The following is a 24,322-nucleotide window of genomic DNA, read 5'->3' as shown; positions in this document are numbered from 1 at the left end:
CCCTGCTTCCTCACAGACCCCCCGCCCCGACTCACACCAGGGACCCTTCCTCTGCCCCCTAAGGTTGGAGCCTGCCTGCTCTGGGTTAACCGTATCCCCATGCTTTGGCAAGAGGGTTCAAGGCCTACCTTGTTGGGGTGCACAGCTCGCCGCAGGTTCTCCATCCACTTGTCCCGCTCGGCTGCTGACCGGCAGGAGAAGCACTTACTTCCTGAAGACGTTGTCACCTGGTGGGAGGGGCAGGACAGTGTCACAGGGAGGGGGACGCAGCAGGGCTGGGCACGATGCAAGGCCTCTGGGCTCTGCACCACAGCTCCGGGAGGAGGCACAAGGCACACAGCCACCCGTGCACTCCAGGTCTGCAAGCAGCACACAGAGCCACCAGTGACAGGAGTGACAGGGTGGCCCAGCCCGTGCTCCTTACCCCACCCCGGGACCCTCTGTCAATAGGAAAGCCTTTCTCTCACCCTGACCCCGCCCTCCCTGAGACGGGAGAAGGTGGCCTGGGGCCCCTGACCAGAGGACAATGTTTAACCCAAGCCTCCCTCTCCAGATGGAGCCACAGGCACCATGGACACAGCAGGTGACACAGGATGACCTCAGTGCCATCTGATCTCTGCAGATGGTTCTCTTTTGCAAAGAACAGTGGCAACAGTGATGGTCACAGAAGTCTAACGTTTGGGGGGCCAGACTGGAGATGCAAGAATTGGGCTGCCTGGGAGTGCAGGGTCCTAGGGCCCCCTGCCTGGAATCCTTACCCCCCCCCCCATTTCACAGGTGACTTGGGCTCACATTCCAGGATCCACCAGCGAGGGAGCTGGCCCATGCTACTCCCACTCTGCCCCCAGCCCTCACCCTAGGGGGAATCCAGACACCTTACCCAGCATTCCAGGGCCTACACTGGCCTCAGCAGCCCCTGCTATGGACAAATGGCCACACACAGACCCAGGCAAGGATGTCAGGCCCAGCGGAGTCCGGCTGGACCAGGATTCTTTTTTTTTTAAAGATTTATTTCTTTATTTATACAAGCACTGGGTACAGTCAGAAGCACGGGAGGGTGAGAGAACTCACCAGAGCCAGAGCGGGGAGCAGAGCAGGCAGAAGGACCGAAGTACACTGCTGAGGGGAGCAGCGGGCGGCAGCAGAGGTCTGCGCGCCATGTGGGACCCTCCTCCGGTGGCCGGGGAGCAGCCGGGGATCAAACTGGCGCTGCAGAGGCTGCGGGCAGCTTTGCAACCCAGCACTCAACCGCTGCGCCACCGGGGAGGCCCTGGACCAGGATTCTTGAACCAGAGATGCACACGGGGCAGATGCCAGCACCGCTCATTCCTGCCCCCAGGGCTCAGGTGCCAGAGCTGCCACACCAGTGCTCCCTCCCATGGATAATTTCATTACCAGGCTCAGCCCTCTACCAGAGAGCTCCCCGAATTATGCAAGACTGTTGGGTGTGGGAGTGTGGGGTGGGAAGCTTCCCCAGAAACAGGTAGGAAGAGAATATGAATAATTGGAGAAGCAATTAGGTTCCCAAGAACACCTGCGACATCACTGCCATGGCCCTGGCTCGGGCTCAGGCTCATGTGTGACCTCTCGCCTTCTCCGGGCCAGTGGGAGAGAGCCCAGGGACTTCCAGGTAGCAGCCCTGCCCAGCCCAGGTGGGTATCTGGCTCTCTGCTCTCAAACCTTGGGTTGTGAGATGCTTGGACTGGGAAGCTTCCGGTTCTCACTTTACAGGGGGGAGACGGGCCCAGAAAAGGGGGCCACACTACCCAGTGTATTTGAGGGCTTGCTAGAAGAGGGTGAGTGGGCTGAGAGGCAGGGCCTCTGGCAACCCCACACAGGCTTTCACTTGCGGGGCCTCCTGCCTACAGAGCAGGAATGATGCCCCGCCTCCTAGCCCCAGTTGTTGTCTTCAGAGCTGAAAGCTACGAGCGGATTCTGGCCTTGGTCTCGAAAAGCCCGGTCGCCGATGAGACCACAAAGCACAGGGGGACGGGGTCAGGAGGAGACCTGGCTCTCCAGAAGGGGACGGGGACCCACCTCGAAGCAGTAGTCCTGGCCTAGGATGCTGCTGTGCACAGGCTTGATAACCACCTCCTCCTCCATGCTGAGGTCCAGCGCCTCCACCGCGCTGCTGGGGCTGAGCAGGGACTCGTGGGAGCGAGACTCCTTCAGCCTTGGCATCAGATGGGACCTGGGGTGGGCAGCAGGCATGTCAGGTTGGGCCTGCCTCTCCCCTCCTCCTGCCCCGGCCCCGTCCATCCCCTCCACCCCAGTGTCTGCTCAGAACCCCCCGGCTGGAGCAACCACCCTTTCAACCCCCACTGGCCCCCAGTCTTCAGGCAGACTTGGGGGCCTCTGCCATGCCATTTCATAGGTGAGGACCTCGAGGCTCAATGCGCAAGGGAGCAGAAGTCTACACAGCACCCAAGATGCCAGTATGTAGGGCCCAGGACCCCAAGTTGGCGGGTCTGACAAGTACAAAGAGCAGAGGGAGTTGACACCCTCTGGTGCCACGTGGAGCCTGACCCAAGTGGAACTGCTGCTCCCTGCTGTGGCCGGGCAAGACTCGCCTGAGCGCTGGGCCCCAGCATGGCAGATGGCACCTGCACCAGTGCTGGGAGAGCCTCTCCCTTTCCACAGTCAGTGGCACCAGCATGGCCCAGCGGAGCCCCCCACTGGGGGCACAGGACCAGCCAGCCTGCTGAGGGCACCCCAGGCTCACATCCAAGGCCCAGATGGGAACTGGGAGATAGGACGGGCCAGACTTTCCCCCCTCAACCCCGTCTTTCAGCTCCCGGCCTCCAGTGGCCCAAAGCTGGGCCCATCACGTCTCACCAAACAAAAACCTACCTCAGGTCAGAGAGGTTGGGTCCCGAGCCTGAGGGACACACAGGCTGGCAGGGTCACCACCCACCACATCCCCCCAGGCCTCACAGCCCATAACCCGTTGCCAAGACCGCCCGGGCAAGGGGCTCAAGAATGCAGAGATGAGTCTGAGAGGTACTGCCCAGAGGGCCTCCCAGGCTGGTGGTGGCCACCCTCCACCCTCCACGCTCCTCAGCTCCGCTGCAACCATCCTCTGCATCCGAGAGCCCCATGCCAGGCACTGTGTGGGAGTCAAGAGCTGGAACTGGGATCCCAGCCCAAGGGGACCCCACGGCCCCACAAAGCGGGCACATGGTCGGGCTCAGATCACCGGGGCCAAATCAGTGCCCTCAGGCAGGGCTTCTGGAAGCTAGAGGAGAATGGACAGGCCAGAAGGCAGCTGTGAGACACGCTGAAGGTGGTCAGCATCACCCAACCTCTCTGGGCCTCAGCCCTGTCCACACACGCGCTGTGAGCCACCGTTCCAGAGCCCACAGGCTTGGCCCTGGGGAGCCCTCAGGCCTGCTCAAAGGGCCCACCTCCTCCTGCTCAGCACTGACCAGTGTGGGTGGCCTGGTCCCCTCAGGGGAGACGGCAGCTGGGGCCACCCAGCTCACAGGAGACTGCAGGCCTCCCTCCCAGCCTGGGGCTTCCTACCTCAGTGCCAGAGACGCCCTGCCTCATGCCGGGATCAGGCGGATTTCTGGCCCGGCCTGGAAACCTTGCCAGGTAAGGATGCTGGGAGCCAGGGCGGGTGGAGTAGGGACCCAGGAAGTGCAAAGGGAGGAGCCCCGTGCTGCGGCCTCCTCCTGCCTGGGGCGTGGGGAGAGAAGAGGGAGGCGGCCGGCGGATTCATAGATGGGGTCTGCCAGTAAGACACAGGGGGCCCTGCTAACCGCAGTCCAGGAGCCCCGCAGGCCCCCGGGAGCCCCCGGAGTAGCCAGAGCCTAGCGCCCGCGGCCACAGAACCCTTCTGTCCTCTTCCCTCCCCACCCCCTGCCCACAACATGCCCGGGCTGGCCCGCGCTGGCCGGGAAGGCTCCTGGCTGAGCAGAGGGCTACGGAAAGCGCTGGGTTAAGGCGTCCTGGTTACAGCTGGGCAGCCGGGCCCCTCCCTGCTCCCAGGCCTTCTCCGTGTCAGTCAGGTGGAAGGGACAGGGTGGGAGGCAGTGAAACCCGCCCCGCGGCCCAAGCTCACGGGAGGAGGAGGAATGGGGGCAGATGGGTCGAGGGAGACCCGGAGGTATTGCTGGTCTGTCAGGGAAGGCGGCTCTGTCCTCTCGGCCGGTGTGGGGGGCAGGGCACCCCTGCGCCAGGCCGACCCTAGGCTGAGTCCACAGGAAACATCACACGTATCCTTCGCGGAATCCTCGCGAGGCGGAGGAGGGGGACACTTCGCTCTCTGCAGGCCCAACAGGAGAACCGAGACCTACTCAGAGAGGGCGAGCACCTTCCCAGGGTCTCATCCTCCCGAGGCGCTTCTAAACCCCAACTCCCTGCGGCCCATCTTCTTATCTGAAAAAGGAGGCGGAGCAAATGAAGAACACCACTGAGCGCTGCCACACTGGGTAGCAGGCGGCACAGGCCTCTCTGCCCCTCCCCCCAGTCTCCAGAGCGCCAAGTCCCCGTGCCTCCCCTGGAGTCCGAGCCCCCCATGGAGCACCCCTTTCTACCCCTCACCACCCCCGGCAAGAGACTGGGCTCTCCTCCCTGCTGGTTCCTGACCAGTTCCAAAGTCACCCCTCAGGGAGGCCTCTGTCCACACTTTCTCTGGAACCTACATTACTCAGCCCCACAAAATCCTTCTTTTCTACTTTTCAAAGTCCAGCCTGGAGGCCACCTCCACGCCGCTGTCCCTGGTCTCTCCAGACAGACAGCTTAGGCGTGCCCAGGCTGTGTGGCTCGGCCTGCTGGCTTCCACCTTTCCCACTGTCTCCTCCACTAACCTCATGACAGCCTCCGCCCCCCCCCACCCCCTGTACTCCCCTCCCCGGGCTGAGGGACCACACCTCAGAGGCCAGGTGACCTGTCTAAGTGCACAGGGGCAGCAAGCGGCCGACTGGGATTTGAAAGCCGTCCAAGCAGAGTCCAAGACTAACTCCACTGGGCAAGGCTGGGCCTCTGCCTGGCCCTGCCGTCACCCCACAAATGGCAGAACCGGGAGGGCCCAGAGCCAGCTGACCAGCTCACGGTGTCCCACGCCACTCCTTCCAGGTGGGGGAGGCAGAGGCAGGGGGCTGGCTGAGCGGGCAGCCCCTGCCCAGGGCCCAGGAAGCGTGGGCAGGCGGGGCTGCTGCGGGGCTATTGCCAGGCCCCAACAGCAGCCCATTGTGAGGGCAGCGGAGCAGGAACAACGGGACACTGTCCGGGCTCCAGGCCACAGCCTATCTGATGGCCTTCCAGCCAACCCACGAGCTGTTCTTCAGCTCCATCCTTTTCTCTCTTAAAAGGCTAGTGACACAGAAGTTCAGCAAATTCCCCATTATTTCAAGAAGGGGGGGACCTCAAAACAAAACATGCAATAATTGAAATGCCCTACTTGATATGTGGAGGGACATTGCCAGTTACGGGTGGGGTAAGTTGAGAGAGGGGGTGTAGAGTCTAGAAAATAAGAGGGTCAGAGTCACACTCAAAATCTCAAAGAGAGAGCGGGAGCTGCCCTGCCTCGCCCTGAAGGGCAGCAAGTCTGGCTCAGTATAAGCTGCCCTCAAATGGGTCAGGCTGGGTTGGTCTTAGAGGGAGTGCCACGCATCTCTCAAAGTGCTGGCAGAAGCTGGGAACCCCTTTCTGACACGCTGCTGAGAAGATGCCTACACCGCTAGGGAGCTGTTGGGGGAACAGGCCATGCAGTGCACGCAGGCAGGCTGCAGAGTAAGCCCCAGGAGTGTACACACACACACACACACACACACACACATACACACTCTCTCTCTCTCTCTCTCTCTCTCTGCACTGGGAACACGCAGGGCAGGGCCCAGGGTGCAAGAGTGCAGCAAACTGGACTCTTCCTTTGAACACAAACCCCAGAGCACCTTGAAGACTGTCCAGTCCCTAGGCCGCTCCTTCCTCATCCATAAGTGGGACCCCAACATACTACCTCCCCGGCTGCTGGAAGGGGTGTGGGGACACTGTCAGGAGATGCTCAGGGGAGCAAGCTAGTGGAGCAAGCTGCTCTGCTCAGTCCTCATGGCCAGATACCACCGAGGAGCAGCTGTGACCAACCCTGGAGAAGGACCATCGCTGCTGACAGTTCCAGGGAGGTGATGCCCCCGAGAGTGGGGTGACGAGACAAGCCCACTTTGTTCTTCTGCCCTGACCACTCGGATCCGACACTCCATGCCTCCGTGTTTTCCCCTCTGCAAACAGTGGTTGGGGGGGAAGTGGGGGAAGCGGGGAGGGTGTAGGAGGGCAAAATCTACTCAAATGCACTGGGAAGCAGCAAAAAGTCCTTAATTTCCTAAAGTGAAGGGAGGTGAGAATGAGGTGCCTGGAGGACGGGCGGCAGACACTGCTGAGGGGGCTACGATGGCCTCTCTGCCTGTGACTCCCAAGCAGAATCTGAGTCTCCCACTCCCATGCTCACCTGTCCCCTGCCCCTGCCAGTGCCACCAGGAAGGGGGAGATTCCTGCAAGAGGCTCTTCCTGGAAGAGGAGATGCCACTGAGCACTGCAGGACTGCAGGCTCTGGACTCAGGTCAGACATGCCACCAGGCCTGTCACCGCCAGGCAGGCCCAGGGAGCTGCCCTAGAATGCTCTGCAGGTCCTCCAGCACAGTCAGGGGGAGGAGCTGACCCCCTGGGAATGCTGCTGCAGGATACAAACAGGGCAATCCCCTGCCGGGAACATCCAGCAGAGCCCCGCCCCCCCGCCAACCCCCCCACCCTGCCTGGCCCTGCTGGCCTGGGAACCGCTGCTCACACTGGGCCCCAGGGGAAGTCCCCGGAGTCCCAGGGGCAGGGAGGAGAATGCAGCTGCTGGTGGCTCCAGGGCCCTGGGGAGACTGAGTCTGTCCTTAAAAGGCCGGGAGGTTGTCCGTCCTGCCTGGGAAGGCTTCCTGAGAGGACAGGGCCTGGCAACCCAGGCTGGGGAAGGGGCAGGCAGATCCCAGCAGTCACCAGAACCAGTGTGGGCCCAGCCCCACTTGCACACTGAGACCTGGGCTGGGAGGAACCTGGCCACCTCCCCTCCCCTCCCCTCCCCTTCCCTGGGGGCCCAGCTTCCCCGACATGCGGAGCTAAACTGGCAAAGGAGGGTCTAACCCTGGCAACCAAGACAAGAGCGCCTCGTGTGCTGTGGCTCCAGCACAACCGAGGCCTGGCTCCTGGCGACCTGGTCCTGGGTCCTACTACAAGCTGACCAAAAGACCGAGCCTGCAGCACCTGGAGTTAACAGCTGCTCACTAAGCACCTACTTTCCAAGGGGCTTCCAAGGCACGCGCTCCAGGGTAAGCACACCAGTGCGCAGCCTTCTGCCAACACCCCTGCACGAAAGCCAGTATCACCCCGTGGGAAGGAGCAGGGGGGCTCTGACGGGTCTGACATGCCAGCTCCAACAAATGCCCTAGGTAATCCAAAGGCTTAGAGGCATCTGAGGTGTGCTGACATGAGGAGCCTGGCCCAGTCACACGGTCAAGAAGTGAAAGTTGGGGTCCCCTCTGAGGGACAGTCCTGGTACCGACCTCCTGCTTGACCAGGCCTGGAGGCTGGGCATCCGGTCAGCCAGTGCCCGAGGAGGCACAGCCTGGCCAGGGAGACATGGGTCCACCCTTAGCCTGCATGTGACCTCGGGGACCAGACTTGCTGGGGCCCTGAGCAAATTCCCTCTTCTCTGCTGCTGTTTGCTCACCCGCCAAGTTACTTCAGAGATGCCATAAAACCCCCAACAGGGCCACTCCCTGTAAACTTCGGGGCCGCAGACTAGGCACAACTACCCCTATCCCAACGCCGCCTGTACTGGGTCAGAGTGGGGGTTCACAGCTGCCTGCTGGGGGTGTGGCCACGAGGCTCCGGGGAGCCCAGAGAGGAGAGGTGCTGGCTCTGGGCCCCAGGGCAGGGGGCACTGAATATCTGGACATGCCATCTCCTCCCGGCCTGGGATAAGTCTGCAGCCTAATGGAGTTCTCAAAAAACCATTCAGGAACAGATTTACCACCCTAGGTCTCATTTAGGGGGGGAGGGGTAGATGGCAGGGGGCACTCGGAGAGAGAAGAAACAAAAAAACTTTCCATCTAATCCCCCAAGTCATCCTGCAGCCTGAATAATTTCGGGTTTTTAATCAATAGCTGTCAGACTTGTCAAATTACTTTGGGGACCGCAAAGCAGTTTTTAAACATTCATAAACCTCAGTAGAACAGTGAAGTGCCCTGAATTTTAAAAGAAGAGAATCTGAGGAACACTCGTTGAATAGGATTTGGGCAAACTGAAAGTGAGGTGAGGGCGAAGCACCCCTTCTGCTTCTAAGCGCAGCACTCCCAGGCCACTCCCTGCTCCCCAGGAGAAACCACCTGGGTGCCTCTCAGAAAGATTAGGGACAATGACACCCTCAAATCCCAGGCCCCCTTCAGTTTCCCCAAGACTGACCCCAGCCTCATCGACCACATCCTGACACTCAGTCCCAGCACCCAGATGTACTCATGAGGTCCCTCTGCTAAGGCCCTACCCGCCTCCCCCTTCTCGACTTGGACAACCCTCAAGAATGGGTCAAGGCCGAGGTGTTCCCTCCCTGCCAGCTCAGTTTGTGCCAGACTCCTCCTCACACATGGGAGCACCCCCAGGCACCCCCCTGGTCCCACAGACCAGATCACCAAGAGTGGGGCTGGTTTCTGATTGGCTCTCCCCACCCCAAGCCCCGCCTGGGACCATAAATACCTCCAGCAGCTGCCTCAGGGCCTGGAAACTCATGACCCAAGAGTGGAAGGGTAGCCAAATAAGAAAAGGAGCTGGAAACAAGGACTTCAAGTCCCAAAGGAGATTATTTCCCTCCGGCTTCTCAATCCTCCCAGCTTTCCACCTCTAGGAAGCCCTCCTGGCTCAACCGGCCTCTCCACAGAATGGGAGGGCAGGAGCAGGGGCAGCGTCTTCTCTCCTTTCACTTCTCTGCCCAAGATCTGGGACCAGGCCAGCCGCATCCTGAGGACTGTCCTTCACCCGTCCCTGGGAACCAGGTTTTGCACCTCAACCAAGGGCCGCCGCTTGTCAACACAGTCCCAGCTCCTGGGCCACGCTGGTTGCTGACTGTGGCAAGGCCTCCTTCCTTAAAAACAAACACGTACACATACAGCTCTGGGACTTTGGTCAAAATAACCTGTATGTCTCAATATCAGTAAAAATGGGGATACCATCACCTTTGGTGTTCTGGGGGTACCCTGACTGCAAAGACCTCTGTGCTCAGCCCCAGTTCTGCCTTCCAGGGCACTCCGCCCCTCTGCCCCACAGCTCTCAGGAGGGTCCTAGTTCCTCCTGGGCCGTGACACTTCCAAGCTGCCTCTCTCTTGGCCCCAGTGCCTGCGGGCCTCAAAAAGCCTCTCTGCCAATCGACTCCAGACAACCCGAGGGACTCCTACTTAAGAGCAGGCTCAAGAGTGGAAGCCACAAAAACAGGCACCTCAAGGAGAGATGGACACGTCTGGGAACAAATGCTGGCCCCTAGATTCCAGCCACAGTGCCACCGTCTCTTCCATTCCAGCCACCGGCGAGAAGACAGGGGCTTTGTGATCTCAGGGAGACAAGAGGAAGGGGCAGCCCTGGGGTGAAGGGAGAGTAGACTTCAAATTGGCTTCTCCCGCACCTCGAATGGGCTGCCATTACCGCTGCCAGAGCGTGCTGGAGGGTCACTGTGCTAAGGACCCCCAGTCCCCATTATTAAGTCCCTGAGCACCTCCAGTGTGCCAATGCCGAGCCTGAGGGTCTTGGAACTCAGCTCCCCCAATCCTGCAGGCCCACAGAGCTCTGCTTCCAGACTGTAGCTGGCAGGAGACAGCCAGGCGCACACAAGACGAGAGGACGGCTGCGTTCAGGGCCCCAGAAACTCAGAGAAACCACGTCCGAGAAAACCAGGGAGTGGCTGCTCCTCGATACCAAAGCCATAGGTAATTCTAAGTACCTGCCCCCCTCACCACACTCCTGGGGAAGGGTACCAGGCAGGCACTGGCCCCACAATGTGCAGACCACAATGTGCAGACCCCCCAGGTCACTGCGCCTCACACAGTCCAGCCAACCCAACTGCAGTTAAGCAAACAGGCTCAGAGGCCTTGGGGGCCTACCCAAGGCCAGAGTTCCAAATCCCAACAGGCCAGTGGAGATCCTGAAAACAATGTCCTGTCCATCATCTGCCACCAGGCCCCTGGGATGATAATGAGACCACACACTTCAAACCTATCCCTGCTGTCCTTGCGTATCCCCGTATAGTGTATCTCCATCACACTGGGCTGCCCACTTCTGCTTAGAACACACCCAGCAACTAAGTACTTTCTCACCCACAACGCCTGGCCTGAAGACACTACTTCCGGGAAGTCTGACAGAACAGCAAACCAGGGGTTTGCCCCTGCGCACCCCACTCCCAAGAACACTGGGAAGTGGAGGCTCGGGGAGGTCCAGCAGCTCGCCCTAGGTCAGTTCATAGGCACCAGGGCAGGGCCAGATTCCTGGCATCTGAGCTCCAGCTCCAAACTCGCCACACTGCCTGTCGATTCCCTGAGCTTTTACCAAACTACGGAAATCTGTGACCCAATGCCCTCTTCCAAGTGACTTAACCCGGTCACTAGAAGCGCACTGAGCCCTGCCACTGCTGCTCCTCCGTGACCTGGGCAGGTCGTGTCCCCTGTCTGGAAAGCAGTGAGAAGAACACCTAGGTGACAGCAGTCTGACCCACTGCAGCAGCTCCCCAGCAGAGGTGGTGAATGTGGAGGTGACCAAGGGGCAAGGATCTGGCCTGGAACAAGCTAAACCCCGACTTCTCCCAAGAGCACCACATCACTGAGACCCGGGCCCAAATATTTAAGTTGGCGCCAAACACTCCAGGTCCAGACCAGACTTCCTGGTCTTCACCATTCCCACCTCCTCCACAGCTGCAGGCCGGTCAGGAAACAGACCCAGGCAGGGAGAAGGGGGAAAGAGAGTCCTGTGCCGGGCCAGGTGCAGGCGATCTGGGGCCAAGAGCCCAGTGCAGCCCCACCCAGCCCAGCCCAGCCTTGGGCGACTGGGACCAAAGGCCAAGCTCCTCAGCCCAGAAAACTTTCAGCACTGGTTCTTGGTGAAGCGGCCACAAAGGCCTCCAGTACCCATGGAAGGACTCAGTGGATTTCCCTCTTTTTAAAAACTAAAAGCAGCATCAGCTGCTCTCGGCCTCCTACCACCGTCCCAAGTGCTTCCACTTCTGGGCCGGCGGCAGATGTCTGCAGAGGGCAGACCTGTGTCTCCCGAACCTCTCCGAGCACCGGGCACTGGTCACTCCGCTCTGAGGATGGGGCAGCGCCCACCCCTCAGTACGTCTCCCTGGGGTCAGGAGGCTGGTCAGCAGCCCTAAGCCTGGCACCTCCCTCCTTCCCAGCCTCCCTCGGTCCAACCTCTGTTCGGGCCACTCACCCGCCCTCAGCACAGCCACCAGGATCGCCAGGCCCCGGAAGCCCTGGGGCCAGGGCAAGACAGCCCGAGGCCGGCTGGTCCCCGCTGGGCCCAGCCAGTCCAGCCCCACTCCGGTCCTAGACATACCACTCCAGCCCTGTCCGCTGGGACTAATCAGGCAAGTTAAACAAAGGCTAAGTTCCAACTCTGTAATGTGCTTTTAAAGGGCCAGTGTCCCACTCAGCTGCTGGGAACTTAAAGGCGCAGATCCCTTTTTCCATACAGGAAATGGGACAGTAAAAAAAAAAAAATCCCAAAAGCCAAGATCAAACTGAAGGCCTCTGCCTTCTACAGAAGACTTAAGACAAAATGCATGACAGGAAAATTCTGAATTTCTCCCTCAGGTCCCAAAGCACCCCCCAAACAATGAGGTTACACCTTAGGAGTAATAAGCAGGCAAGGCAGCATTTTTTAAGCAGTATGTACCGGCGAAGCACTCAGCACCCCGGCATGACCGCCCTCGACACAGGTGTGACTGGACCCCCGGCTCACAGATGGGGAAGCCGCGGCAGACGGAGGCTCGCCAGCTCACCCCAGACTTTCACAGGCTGCAAGGTCAGCCTCTGGAGACCAGGCTCCCCCCTCTGAGTTCCAGGCCCCACCTGGTCCACAACCACTAACATTTTGCCTTTGTGGGGAAAAAGAGGATGAAGAGGAAGATCTGTTTGTGGGGGTACACAACTGCTGGGCTTTCGATCTGAGCCTCAAAAGCCTGTGGGGTCGGTTCTATCCTTTCCCAATGTTACAGAGGTGAAGACTGGCGATCACGCCCTGACCCAACAGGAAAGGAGACAAGAGAAAGGGAGGTGAAGGGGAGACACAGCAAAAGTGGGGAAGGAGGAGAGAAGTGGGGGGAAGGGGGCCTGTCACCCTACAGGGCGGAGCATCGGGCACCCAGGCCCCAGTTGGGGGCAGGTGAGAGTCATCCTTCCAAGCCCAGGGTTTAGGCTAGCTGGCCGTGGCCCCTCCCTTGTCCACGGGGATGGAGGGGGCAGGGCAACAGGAATGGGGTTCTCCTGGGGCCCCTAGGGACCCAGGGGGACAGGGCCCTGCCCACCATCTAGAACAGGAGTGGACAGAGGAGAGAAAGGGGGAGACTTGAGCACCTGAGCTGCGGTACCCGAGCTAACATGCTTCCAACATCAGGGTGGGCCATTTCCTGGCACCTGCAGTGGCCAGGCACATAGCAGGCATTGTCTGACCATCCTCCAGCAGCAAGGCAAGTCCAAAGCCAGGCAGAGCCCACGGGTCTAATTCTGCAGGGACTGGGTCATGAAGGATTAACTCCTCACATTCTGTTTCTAAGGAGCCTGGCAGTCAAACAAGTTTGAGGCGTGTACCCCAGTGGTTAAGAACGTGGGTTCTAAAGCCAGACTGAGCTCAAATGTGGGCTGCGTCACTTGCACCAACCTGTGTGTTCTTGGATGAGGCCCTCTCTGGGCTTCGCGGGCGCCTCCCCTGCAGAATGGGCAATAATGCTGCTTATCTCTCTCTCACAAGGCCGCTGTGAGGATCAAAGAGTTACAGGCCAGGAGCCAGGTACCTGGCTCCAACAAACCAGGTTGAAGGAGGCTACTCCAGGCAGGTCAGGAGACACACAGCAGCAAATGAACAGTAACAGGGGGAAGTCACTTCTTTCTCTGGGACTCAGTTTCTTTCTGAAAAAGGGGGTGGGGGGCCCAAAAGGGACATTCACTGACCATAAGGCAGGACCAGACTCCAGCAGCTCCCAGAGGTTACCCTCCCTCAGAAGCTAGGTGAGGAGGCCAGAGACTGAGAAAGTCCGGGCTGTGGCCAAATCCTCTGAAACCTGGAAACCGCTGCCTCCACCCCACGCCCAGGCTTACTGGGGTGCGTGGCAGGGATGGGAAGCATGGGCACAGGGCCTGTGGGGAGACATGGGCAAGCCTCATGTCCCCAGGTGGAGCCTTCCCTGGGTCTCAGTCTCCCACTCCCCAGGGAGGGCTGGGCCAGCCCTCCCCAGGTATCTCCGGGATGTCCTGTGCTGAGCTGGCTTTCCTGCGGGGAGTGCTCAGCCGCGCTCACACCTGCTGCACAAGCACTTCCCAGGAGCCCGGGGCTCCCGTGGCCAAGACTTGACCGAGTTTAGGGCTGCCTCATTCTGTCTCCCTGGATGTGCTGAGGGTGTCAAGAAGCAGAGGAAACAGGTGTCAGGAGGCAGGAGGAGTGTCCCTCAGCCCCTCAGAGAAGGCTCTATTCCCGAGGACAGTGAGAAAGCCGGTGCCTCGCACCCCAGCACCACCTCCTGAGCGTAGGGTTAATCAGTCAGCAAGGGATGGCCTGATCTGGGGTCTACAGGCCTGGCCTGCAATTCTGGTATGTTACTCAACAACTGCGGAACTTTGGGCAAGTCCTTTCATTTTTCCTGAGCTCCATTTCGTTGTGCGTGATGACAAAATGCAGGTAACAGATGTAAAAACACTGGCTAAGCAGATGCAGGAAAAGTATTTAGCAAAACCACTTGGAAATCCCAGGCAAGTATCTGGGTGCTCTCCATTCAACAGCTACTGAGAACCCAGCCTGGGGTCCAACAGACCTCAGGGTGTCTCTGACCCTACAGTGACTCCTCCAACCAAGCCAAACACATTCTAAACATTCAAGGTCCTGCCCACCAAAATAACCCGTGACACCCTCAAACTTTCTAGAAGCCAAACACAGAGGAGCCTTCTGGAGCAGAGGTGGTGTAAATGAAGTCTCGCTCTGCTCGGGGAAGGTGGCGAGAGACTAAGTAAATCCAGCCACGCTGTGTTCTTCTTTGGGGCATCTTAGACCCAGAGAGTGTCCGGGCAAGGGACAGACAGGGTCAGCTGACACCACAGTAGCCAGGAGTGAGACACTATAGGGCAAGGAGCCAGCCCTCCAGGGAGGGAGGTGGGGGCTGGCTGGAAGTTCATGTTGGCGGGACCCCCCCAGCCCTCCAGAAGAGAATCTCTGGGCTGCCCAAGGCAGAGGCCCACTGGGCAAACCCAGGCCCAACCCCACACACCACAGTTCCTCGCAGCCCCTCGGCTTTCCAGACTGACCAGGTCCCCCACTCTTCTCTGACACTGTGGCCTCCTCTTCAACACACCTGTCCTGACCCCCAGGGGTTCTCATGGTCTTGGAGTTGCCCAAGCCAACCCAGGTTCCTGTCCTCTCCTGACCCTACAGGGGGCCCGCTAGCTCCCGCCCTGAAGGCCAGGCCCCCCAGCTCTGGTGCTCCTCCTCCCTCACGGGTCACCACACTCCTTTCCCTGCAGCAGCCCGGCCTTCCTCCACGGGCAAGAGTTTCTCAGGCTTGGATTTGGGGCCTGCGCCTTTAGGAAATGCTTTCATTCTCTCCTCAGCCTTGCATACCTGCAGTGTTCTCAAGACTCCGAAGTTACTGTCTCCAGTCCGCCTTTCCGCTGAGCTCCAGACTCAGTATCTAAATGCTGGCCTGACATCTCCTCCTCTTGGATGACCCTCAAGTCTGAAGTGTCCAAAGAGGAGCCCCATCGCCATGGCTGCAGCCAGGAGTCTCAAAAGCCAGAAGGTTCCCTTCTCAGGGTGTTCAGAGCCAGCCCATCAGCAAATCCTCTGCTACCTCCTCTGAAATCATACACCTTACCACACCTCCTCACCTGCCTCCCCACCTGCCCCTCCTCCCTACCCCACCAGCAGGAAGACTCTTTAGAAACACTTAACAGATTATTTAATGTCTTGCCTCAAAAGCCTTCAATAAACCCAAACTCCTCCCCAAATGGAATGAGCCTGCCCCTCAGCGGGCCTGCCCTCTGACCTCACCCAGCAGTCCCCAGCCCCCACTAAAGAAGCCTCAGCTTTCCCGCCTCAGGGACTTTGTACCTGCAGGTCCCTGCACAGCTCTGCTTGTACCTGCTCTCCAAAAGCGTGGCTTCTGGAGTCTCTGGGAACTCAGGCCTTCCCCACTACCTCAGATCCTGCCCAGCCCCACTACTCCCCATGGAAACACTTGGCTTGTTTCCTTCGCAGCATCTTGCTCGCTCAGCCAGCAAATATTAAGTGCAAGCTATGTGCCCGCACTATTTTAGGCACTGGGAATCCAGGTGCTGAACAAAGCAGATAAGATCCCTGACTTAAAAGTTTCAGAAGCTATGGGAACCTCACCCAATCTGGAATTACTTTGTTTTTCCACTTACTTATGACTATCTATCTCTCCTACCAGAAGGTACGCCGTGTAGCCAAGGGCTATGTCTGCTGTATTTCTGCATCCTAAGGGAATCTGGGATGGTGTAAGAGCTCAGTAAGAATTTAGGAAATGAATATGCAAACACAAGGAACAGAGACGAAGAAAGGAACCAAACCAAGAGACAAGAAGTCCAATGCCCAGCCCTCTCTGTCTCCAAAGGCCTCAGGTGGAAGTGGCTCTCACTGCTGGGGGGTCTCAGGAGAGCATGCAGGTTTCTGTACTGCCCAGCCAGTGGCACCTGTCCTCTGGCAGACTAGAGACTCACAGTGGGAACTTGGGTCAACTGCTGGAGAGCAGAGGGGTGGCTGCAGGTCTGTGCAATCAAGGAGGGCTTCCTGAAGAGGTGAAATTTGAACAAGGCCAGTTGCCACCCCCCCCCCCACCGCCAATCAAGGGAGAGGATGGAAACAAATTTGCGTTTTAGGATTCTGATGTTCTTTGTACTACTAATAAAGAAAGAAAAAATCTTGCCCCCCCTCAAAAAAAAAAAAAAACCTTTACTTTTTATTAGTGTCTAGATCAATACAAGTTTTAGGAGTAAAGCTTCTCTCCTGCCATACCAACCACCAGAGAGACAGGCTGGGATTATTAGATCTGTCTCCATGAGGCAGCCCTACACCCAATGCTTCACCCTTCCCACCAGTACTGAGAAGCCCAGGCTACGGGCCCAACAGCCCATCAGCCCTCACTGGCTCCACAGTCTGGAACCAAAGTCGCCTCCTCCCAGCCCACCTCACTCACCTGGCCAGTTCCCTAGGCTTGGATCACCCTCCAGGAGCCCAGAACTTTGCCTGAGCCCACAGCCTTGCCTGCGCGGGCCTCCTCAGGCCTGTGCTCCTGGGCTGCTTCTCTCCGCTCCCCTAGGGCAGGACCTGATTCCTAGGAGTCCATCTAGAAACTCCAGCCCCACCTTCACACTTTCTCCCAGGCCGAGAAGGGGGTCTGCCACTCAGCCCCGGAGTCCAGTATAGGAACTGAACTTCAAGGAGGAGCCCGAGAAAGCCGGCTGCTGACCACCAAAAACAGTGCACCAACCGGGCCCTAGCCCGATGGTGGTGGGGCCCCAGGGCCCAGCCTCCTTGCAGGAAGTCCCACATCTCCCTAGTCCAGACCCACTCCCATAGAAGGCTCACCACGGGGAGGAAGTGACCCCAGAAAACCACACACAGACCTTGATGGCGGGAGTACAGGTGTCCGGACTGACCCAGGCCTGGGTGCTGGGCACCCAGGAGCCAGGTCTGGCTTCTGAGGATGGCGGGGTCGCCACAGAGCAGCTCCTCTAGCCCTACCCAGGATCTTGCCGAGGTTATCACCGAGAAGTCCGAGGCCACAGAAGCCCATTCCCGAGGGTGAAATGCACCCAGGTGCTTCTGGCCAGACCTGAGGGCCTTTCAGGCCTGGCCGGCATCTAGGAGGTGTGCCCAGGCGGGCTTCCCCTTCCCGCAAGGCACATGCTGAATCTGTCTTCCAAACTGAAATTTCGAAAGTGATTTAAAAAAAACAGCGGTGACAACATCTAGAAATTTCCGGGTCCTCCAGGGAACAAGTGGAAAATTACAGTCTTCCATACAGGTAACCACATGGCACCACCTCCAAGTCCAAGAAGTCTAGAAAAAGGACCGAAAACCAGTCGCCTCCAGCCACTGGCAAGTTTCCCTCGTGGTCACCTGGAAAGGGCGCAGCCCGGAGCGCAGAGGGGCAGCGCAGGAAATGGCCCCGCAGAGCCCTGCAGTCCCGCCCCTGGGAGCTGGCTGGGCCAGGCTCGCCCGGCCCGGGTCCCGCCTCCGGGCCTTTGCACCGGCCGTTCCCTCCGCGCAGCCGGGGCTCTGGGCAGGGCTGGCTTCTCCACATTCAGGACTGAGATCAAATGTCACCTTCAGGTAGTGGCCTGTCCAGCCCACTCCACCTAAAGGGGCAACTTCCACGCCCCGCTCCGGGCTATTATCCGGCTTCGCTCCCCAGACAGCCCTGATCCGAAGCCGCTGTCTGGCTCCGGCCAGGAGAACGTCAAGGCCAGGAGCACAGGCGCCCGTTCACCTGAGGCCGGCACGCCGCCGGGGGGCCCGGGCCGCCAAGTCCGCGCTGCACTGCTGAATGCACAGGTGTGTTTTCCTGCATGGTCTGGGGCAGGCCGGCCAGAGCCAGGGGGGCTGAGGGGGGCCCAAAGGCGGGGGCGCGCGGGAGCACCCCTCCCCGCAGCGGCTCCGAGCATTCCAGACTCGCCTCGGGCGCCGCCCCGGGCCGCGCCCTCCAGCCCGAGCCCGCCCAGCCCGCGCCTCCCTCCCGCCCCGCGGCGCCCGCGGCGCATTCCGCGGCCAGCTGCCCCCAGCCGCGGCCCTTCCAGCGCCGGCCGGGCCGCACCACCCTGGCTGCGGGTTCTGAGCGGCAGCCCCGAGCCTCTCACGCAGCAAACAAACACCCCCCGCCCTCCCATTCCAACATCCGAACCATTCGGACAAAGACGGAGGTCGGGAGAACAGGATCTGCCCGCCAGATCACCCGGGCAGGAGGACCCAAGGGGCTCGGCCCCGACCCGGGCTCTGGACTAGACCGAGACCGCGGACCCTCGCTGGGAAGAACACTGGGTTCCCTCCCAGGCAGGGGCCCAGGGTCCAAGCCTCAGGCAGGGGCGGAGGAGTAAGTGCCGGGAGGGAGCAGCCCCAGCTGCTGACCCACAGACAGTGGGGCAGGCTGACCTCTCCGACCCCGGAACCCAAATGCCCACCCGCCCTGGGCCAGGCTTAGCTGGCCCTCACTGCAAGGCAATCCCCCTGGGAAGAGCACAGCAGCCAACCCCAACATTTTTGCCTGGGGTCACTCCCTTTTCCATCCCACTGGGCTCCAGCACAGGCAGGAAATCACACCTCTCCTCCTGCCATCACCCAGGGCTGAGCCCACTGAGCAGCGTAACTTTCTGATATAAAGGGACTAAGGAAACACACACACACACACACACACACACACACGTAAATAAGGACAAACAGGCCAGTGGGAGACAGCGACCCCGGGGTCCTGCCTACTCCAGGTCTTCCAGATCCAGCGGCCTCACAAGCCACAGTTCAGTCCACGGTGCCTGTTTTGGCTTGTTCCAGCCCCCCAACTAACAGACGAGCTCATGCTAAGAGCAAGCCAGGCTGTCAGCACCTACTGTGTGCAGGCAGGAAGTACTCTGGCTAAGGCACCTGCAGGACTGATGAAGGCTCAACTATGCCCCTCCCCCCAACTCTCAGTATAAGCGGTGACTCGCTCCATCTCCCCGTGGTGCCTCCATCTCAGCTCAGCTCTGTTCCACACACAGGTGATCCCAACCACAGGGATCCCGTAACTCCCATGGCCCCGCCCACCCTCCATCTGCTGGGGCATACTCAAGGGTTCCCTTCCAGACAGGGTTCCCCCACAGCTCCATCTGGGTCTATCCAGTGTCCTCATAAAACTTCCTAACAGGGGTGAGTAGAGGCTGGAGTGGCAGAGGGTCACAGGCTCCGGAGCAGCCGAGGTCCTGGTAAGGAGGGAGGGCAATGAATGCATCACAAACACCTCCCAGGTGCAGGCCCCAAGCAGGTTCCCACGTGAGCGCAATCATGGCACCAAACATGTAAGACCAATGAAGAAACAAGTACCGAGGAGCTCAGTCACCTGCACAAGTTGATCCAACTGTAAGGCTGAGGCTGGGGCAGAGATGGGGGGGGGGTACTCGAAACTACTGCCACCTGCATCCCAGAAGCCGGCTCTGCCCGGTTTTGCACAGGCCCTGATAAGCGGCATTGAAAGAACCAGTTCCAAGAGAAAAAACGCTTTTGAAAAGCAACTTCGACTCTGCATTCTCCACCTCCCTGCAAGGCCAGACCCCGCCCTATAAAAGCTTGCCCTTACCCTCCAACAGGCAACCTCTCTGACAACCCCACCCCTGCTCCCCGCCACCCTGCCCTGGGCCAGAGAACCTCACCCTGGAGCGCAATAAATTTCCTGCCTGTGAGAAACTAGCCTGGCTTTCCTTTAATTACCATGCCAACTACATCTGAAAGTGGGTGTGCCTCACCCCAGACAACCTTCTACACCTATTGCTTGTCCCCTTTCATCTCCCTTCTCAGGTCTAATGTGTCTTCCCCCTGGAAGCCTTCCCAGATTACCCCAAGCCTCCATTTGTTCTCTGCACTTCCAATACTTTGCAATAACAAAATAGGCCCCGGTGGCAGGGTGTCAAGCTCTGCATGAGCGCTAAGAAGAAATAAGCCTGTATCCGGGGGCCAGGCTTATTGGGATGTGCATCCCAAGTTGGTCTCCCACACCCAACAGCTGTCTGACCTTGAAGAAGTGGCTCCCTACATGCCCTTCTAGCCTCAGCTCAGAGGACTGTGTAAGAAGCTCCTTTCAGAGCATCGTGACTAATAAGCAAAAGCACAGCGTAAGTACACAGTGCCCATCCCCGGCCACGGTTAGCAGGGGGAGCTTCAGAGGTGCCCTGAGCCAGGCACTCCTGGTTCCAGCGACCCCGCCTCCATGGCACACTCTTGCCTTGACAGGCATCCCGACCAGCCACAGGTGCTGCTCTCCTCTTCCTCCCGGTACAGGTGCTTTCCAGACCCCACCCCTTTGTTCCCACAAATCTCCCCTTCATCCCTATTCCCAATTCTCATCCGCCTTCAGGGCAGCCTTTCCCAGTATCCCCGGGCACAGGAACAAGCAGATCTCTGCCTCTGTCTCCCTAAATCCCTGGCAGCCTGCCTCCCCCTCTCCTAGGTCCTGCTGGCCCTGGCAGGCCCTGCTCGGGTCTGCTTATCTCTGGTTCTTGGGGACTCACTAAGCGTGTGGTGGACATAACACCCTGTGGGTCAGTCTTCTCCCATAGTTCAGAGCCAGATGTCTCAGCATCTTTCAGATCTAAAGGCGCCTCCTCAATTGGGCTGGGCTCTCTGGACTCCATTCTCTTCAAGGAACTTCCTATTTCCTGGGGTGCAGAAGAGCCAGCCTGTGACTGTCAAGTAACACTTCCAGGCCAGGCATGTACACCCCTAGGGAGAGATGCTCCCACCCCAGGAGGGAAGACCTTCCGGTGACCACACTCCCCCCTTTCTGGGGCTGAGTGGAGGACAGAGGCCCTTCTGGCCTGCTTAGACGGCCTGAGCTGGAAGAGGCTTCAGGAACCCAACTCCTGAGGGTCTGCAGAGAGGTGTGCCTGAGAGGGGTGTCTGCAGGAGTCAGCCCCAGGCCTGGCTGTTTGTGGACAGGGCTTTTGCAGAGACAACCGCTGCACGCAGCAGACCTGGTGTGAGGTTTAAGGCCAACTTGGGGTAGCAGTTTCGACACATCCCCGCTGTTACTATATGTGAGAACATCTATGCTTGTGTGGTTTTACCATCACCAACAAACAACAAAGGTGTCCTGGCGCCTGCTATGTGCTAGGCCCAGCGCTAGGTATTTTATATACGGTAGCGCCCGCAGTCCTCCCAAGGTCACACAGCCTGTTACTAGTGGGAGCTGGGATCCAACAATCTGGCTCCAGCCTGTCTTTCTGGTCGGAGCTGCCAGTGCTCACCATTCCAGAGCCTGATTGCTGTTCCCACCCTCTCGCTCCCCACTCACCTTGTTTTGCCACACGTGGGGAGTTAAAGCACATTGTCAGTCCACAGCCTCCAACGTCCATCCTCGTTCCTCTATACCTGCTCCATATGCCACAGATGGACCCCCTCACTCCCATGAGGCCAGCCAGGCCCCTGCCCCTCTGGTTACTGCCCTGTCCCCCACCAGCCTGGCTGACAATGGACTATACTATCATGGCAATGACTTCAGCCGGCAGAGAACCCCGGGACCTCCTCCCCCACAGCTATGTTGACACATGTTCACTCAAAAAATGTAATGTTTCCATCAAAGCATTTAAGGGAGTGAATTCCCACCTGCGTGATGCCTCCTGTCAAAGACAGAGTACATTTACTCGGACAAGCTGTGAGACACAGCCAATATTCACCCCGGGTGTCAAGCGCTGGGTGCCAGCGGGCATGGTGTTCCAGGACTGGATGCCATCATGGGCCGAGGTCTCTGAGCCTGCGATGCCAGGCCCCCACCCTCACCCCAGACCCTGCCCCCAGAGGCCAGTTCTACTCTCCAGGACCCAGCTCTGTGTCCTGATTAGGTTACCTGCTGCCTGGTCCCCAAGTCATGTCCCCACCTCATCAGAGCGGCCCCTGTCTTCACAGCAGGCACCGCGGATGGCTGCCTCGGCTGATGCCTGAGTTCACGCTCCCCAAGGTGACCATCTGCCTAAAAGGTCAAGGAATTCAAATCTCCCTGAGCTGTCCCCTTACCCACCCCACCCCTGACCAAGAGCAATGCTGGGGATGCGGTGGGGGTTCCCAGGCTGCCAGAAGAGGAGGCAGTGACAGGCACTGTGACATGCTAGGTGGTCAGCAGTGGCTGGGGAGGCCATAACTCAACCCTGCCCCACCACAGGGCACCTGCAGGCAACTGTGAGGCTTGGGCAGCCCAGTGTCAGGAATCCCTCGCAGCAGAGAAGCGGAGTAGAAGAGGGGAGCCCTCGGGCCCACCACTCTGTCCCCACTTCTCCATGTAAGCAGACAGCAAATCTGTGACAAGATGGCACTAAGCACCCCTCCCGGGAGGCCCCAGAGCTCTGCTCTTAGATGTTCCCTGCTTCTAGCACATGAGAAGGAAGCGGCTGACTCCTTTTCCTCAAATGTGCCACGAGTCTGCTGCAGGCATCCTGTACAGCGCTGTTCTCTGAAACTACCAGCCTCCTCTCCACGACACGTGTCAATGGAGGCATCACTGTGCCCATTTTACAGATGGGAAGACAGGCCACAGGCCCAAGGTACAGCATCCAGTCCTGGCCACACAGCTAGAAGGAAGTGACATGAAATACAAGCAGGTGGACAAGACACCCAGTCTGAGCCCTGAGGAAGAAGCAGGACCAGTAGAGGGGGCCACACACAGACCCCATGCCAGACAAAACACATTTAACAAACTGTGGGCCCGAAGGGAGCTGCCAAAATAATGAGCACCAGGCCTGGCCCAACACGGCACCTGTAATAACCTCAGGAACTTGTGTGGTTGGGTGCATGGAACAGAGGAATGCATGGAAAGGAAGGTGTCCCAGCACATCCTCCTGAGAGCCGGGTCCCCCACCCAGCTCAGTGCCCAGCACATAGAGGGTCAGCCCAAGGCAAGCCCCAGCACACAGCGGCACGTTTATGTCACATTAGCCTGGTCTGACACACTGGAGGGGGCTGTGTTCTCTCACAGAGCCCTAGAGGAGGAGGCAGAATGCAGAGAGGTCAGGTCCAGAGCAGTAGGTCCCAGTTGCCAAGCCCACCTCTCCAGCAGACACTTAGTTGCTCTGGGCCTGCAGAAGCCTGGCTGCCAGGCCACCTCCACTGCATGTTGCCTTTGGATGTGAAGCGCCCGACACCTGCAGCCGGGAAGGAGGAGCTGGCCACGTGGCCCTGCTCCCGCAGCCTGTTGGGTGAATGAGCAGTGGAGACGCCTCCCTCCTGAGCCCAGCTTGCCAAGGAACAGCCCCTGATAGGAGTTGTAATTGGTGAGCCTGGCGGCACAGGGCCCAGCAACACACCCGGTGGGTGACGGAGCTGCAGGAAACAGCTGAGCACAGCAAATATAGCCGCTGACCCAATTCAGTTCCGTTCTGTCTTCAAGAAAATAACTGAGTTTAAATGAATAGGTTTCCCATGTCCCCTCCGGCCTCGGGGAGGGCGGGAAGGGACAGGGAGAGACAGGGACAGCGCGCCAGGCTCACTGTTGGTTATTTTTGAGCCATTAGGTCTGGGAACGGTTTTCTTCTTTCCTTGGTGGCTAGTGGGGGTGAGGCATGGCCGGGAGGCAGCGAGGTGGATGGTGAGGATGGAGGTGTACGTCCTGGCCTCCCCAACAGCTCCGTGGATAGGCTCCTCGTCTACAGAGCACCCCCCACACCCCCGCCCAGCTCGCTGCGAAGAGCTGACGTAGGTCAAGTGAACTGGAAGACCCTCCGGGGAGTGAAGGAGTCTAGGGGGACCACAGAGGCCAACACTTCGCCCCACAGGACTACAGGCCCAGTGTTGCTACATCTGCTTTTTCACGAAAAGGCAGAAATCCAGATTTTTAAAGTGCATGCTCAAGGGACGTTTAAATACCAGTAACTGATCTTTTAAAAACACTTTTCCACCCTCTCAGACCAAGGGAAAGCTGCCAGTGGGTGACGCGCGGTCACCAGCCCCCACCTCAGTGATAGCGCATGGGCAGCTGTGTCCCGCACCTGCTCGCCGCCCTACTGTCCAGCCAGGGCCGGGCTGGAACAGGACAGGCAGGCACGCCGCCCTGGAAAGGGTCAAGGAGGGGCTGCTCCCCTCTCCTGTGGGGAGGTGGATGGATATCCTGGGACTGGTTTTACCCTCCTCGGGGGCCCTGGGCTCATCTCCCGTCCTCAACTCTCTGTTAGGTTCTGTTTCCTCTTAGACAAAAAGGGGGTTTCTGAGAGGACCAAATAAGAAAGAGAAAGTTTCAAGATAGAAAGTGAGCATGTGTCAAGTCTCCCCAAAGAAGTAGTGCCACAGAGGGGAAAGAGGTGAGAGGTAGCTGGGTGCGGGGTTTGGGTGTTCCGCCCAGCTGCCAGCT

General features: G+C 59.0%; 1 protein-coding gene across 7 annotated transcripts in view; it reads right to left on the bottom strand.

Annotated features, from left to right (window-relative positions):
- Positions 1 to 24,322, bottom strand: part of DAB2IP (DAB2 interacting protein) — a 174,064-nt gene that overhangs the window by 20,946 nt on the left and 128,796 nt on the right. For 5 of the 7 annotated variants that reach the window (XM_037494980.2, XM_037494982.2, XM_037494979.2 and 2 more), the window contains 2 exons: positions 2,038 to 2,191; positions 129 to 227 (listed from right to left, as the gene is read on the bottom strand). In XM_037494980.2, the coding sequence (XP_037350877.1) occupies positions 129 to 227; positions 2,038 to 2,191 (253 nt within the window). Of the gene's footprint in view, positions 1 to 128; positions 228 to 2,037; positions 2,192 to 11,448; positions 15,151 to 16,868; positions 17,417 to 24,322 lie in introns of those variants that run through there. The other 2 variants (XM_037494981.2, XM_037494983.2) reach the window with 2 other exon arrangements.

The sequence above is a fragment of the Talpa occidentalis genome, unplaced genomic scaffold (assembly GCF_014898055.3).
Source record: "Talpa occidentalis isolate TD23 unplaced genomic scaffold, MPIMG_talOcc4v2.1 talOcc4.7, whole genome shotgun sequence".
In the NCBI taxonomy this organism is placed as follows: domain Eukaryota; kingdom Metazoa; phylum Chordata; class Mammalia; order Eulipotyphla; family Talpidae; genus Talpa; species Talpa occidentalis.
The sequence above is the reverse complement of the archived record's forward strand: the minus strand, read 5'-3'. Positions and strand labels throughout refer to the sequence as shown.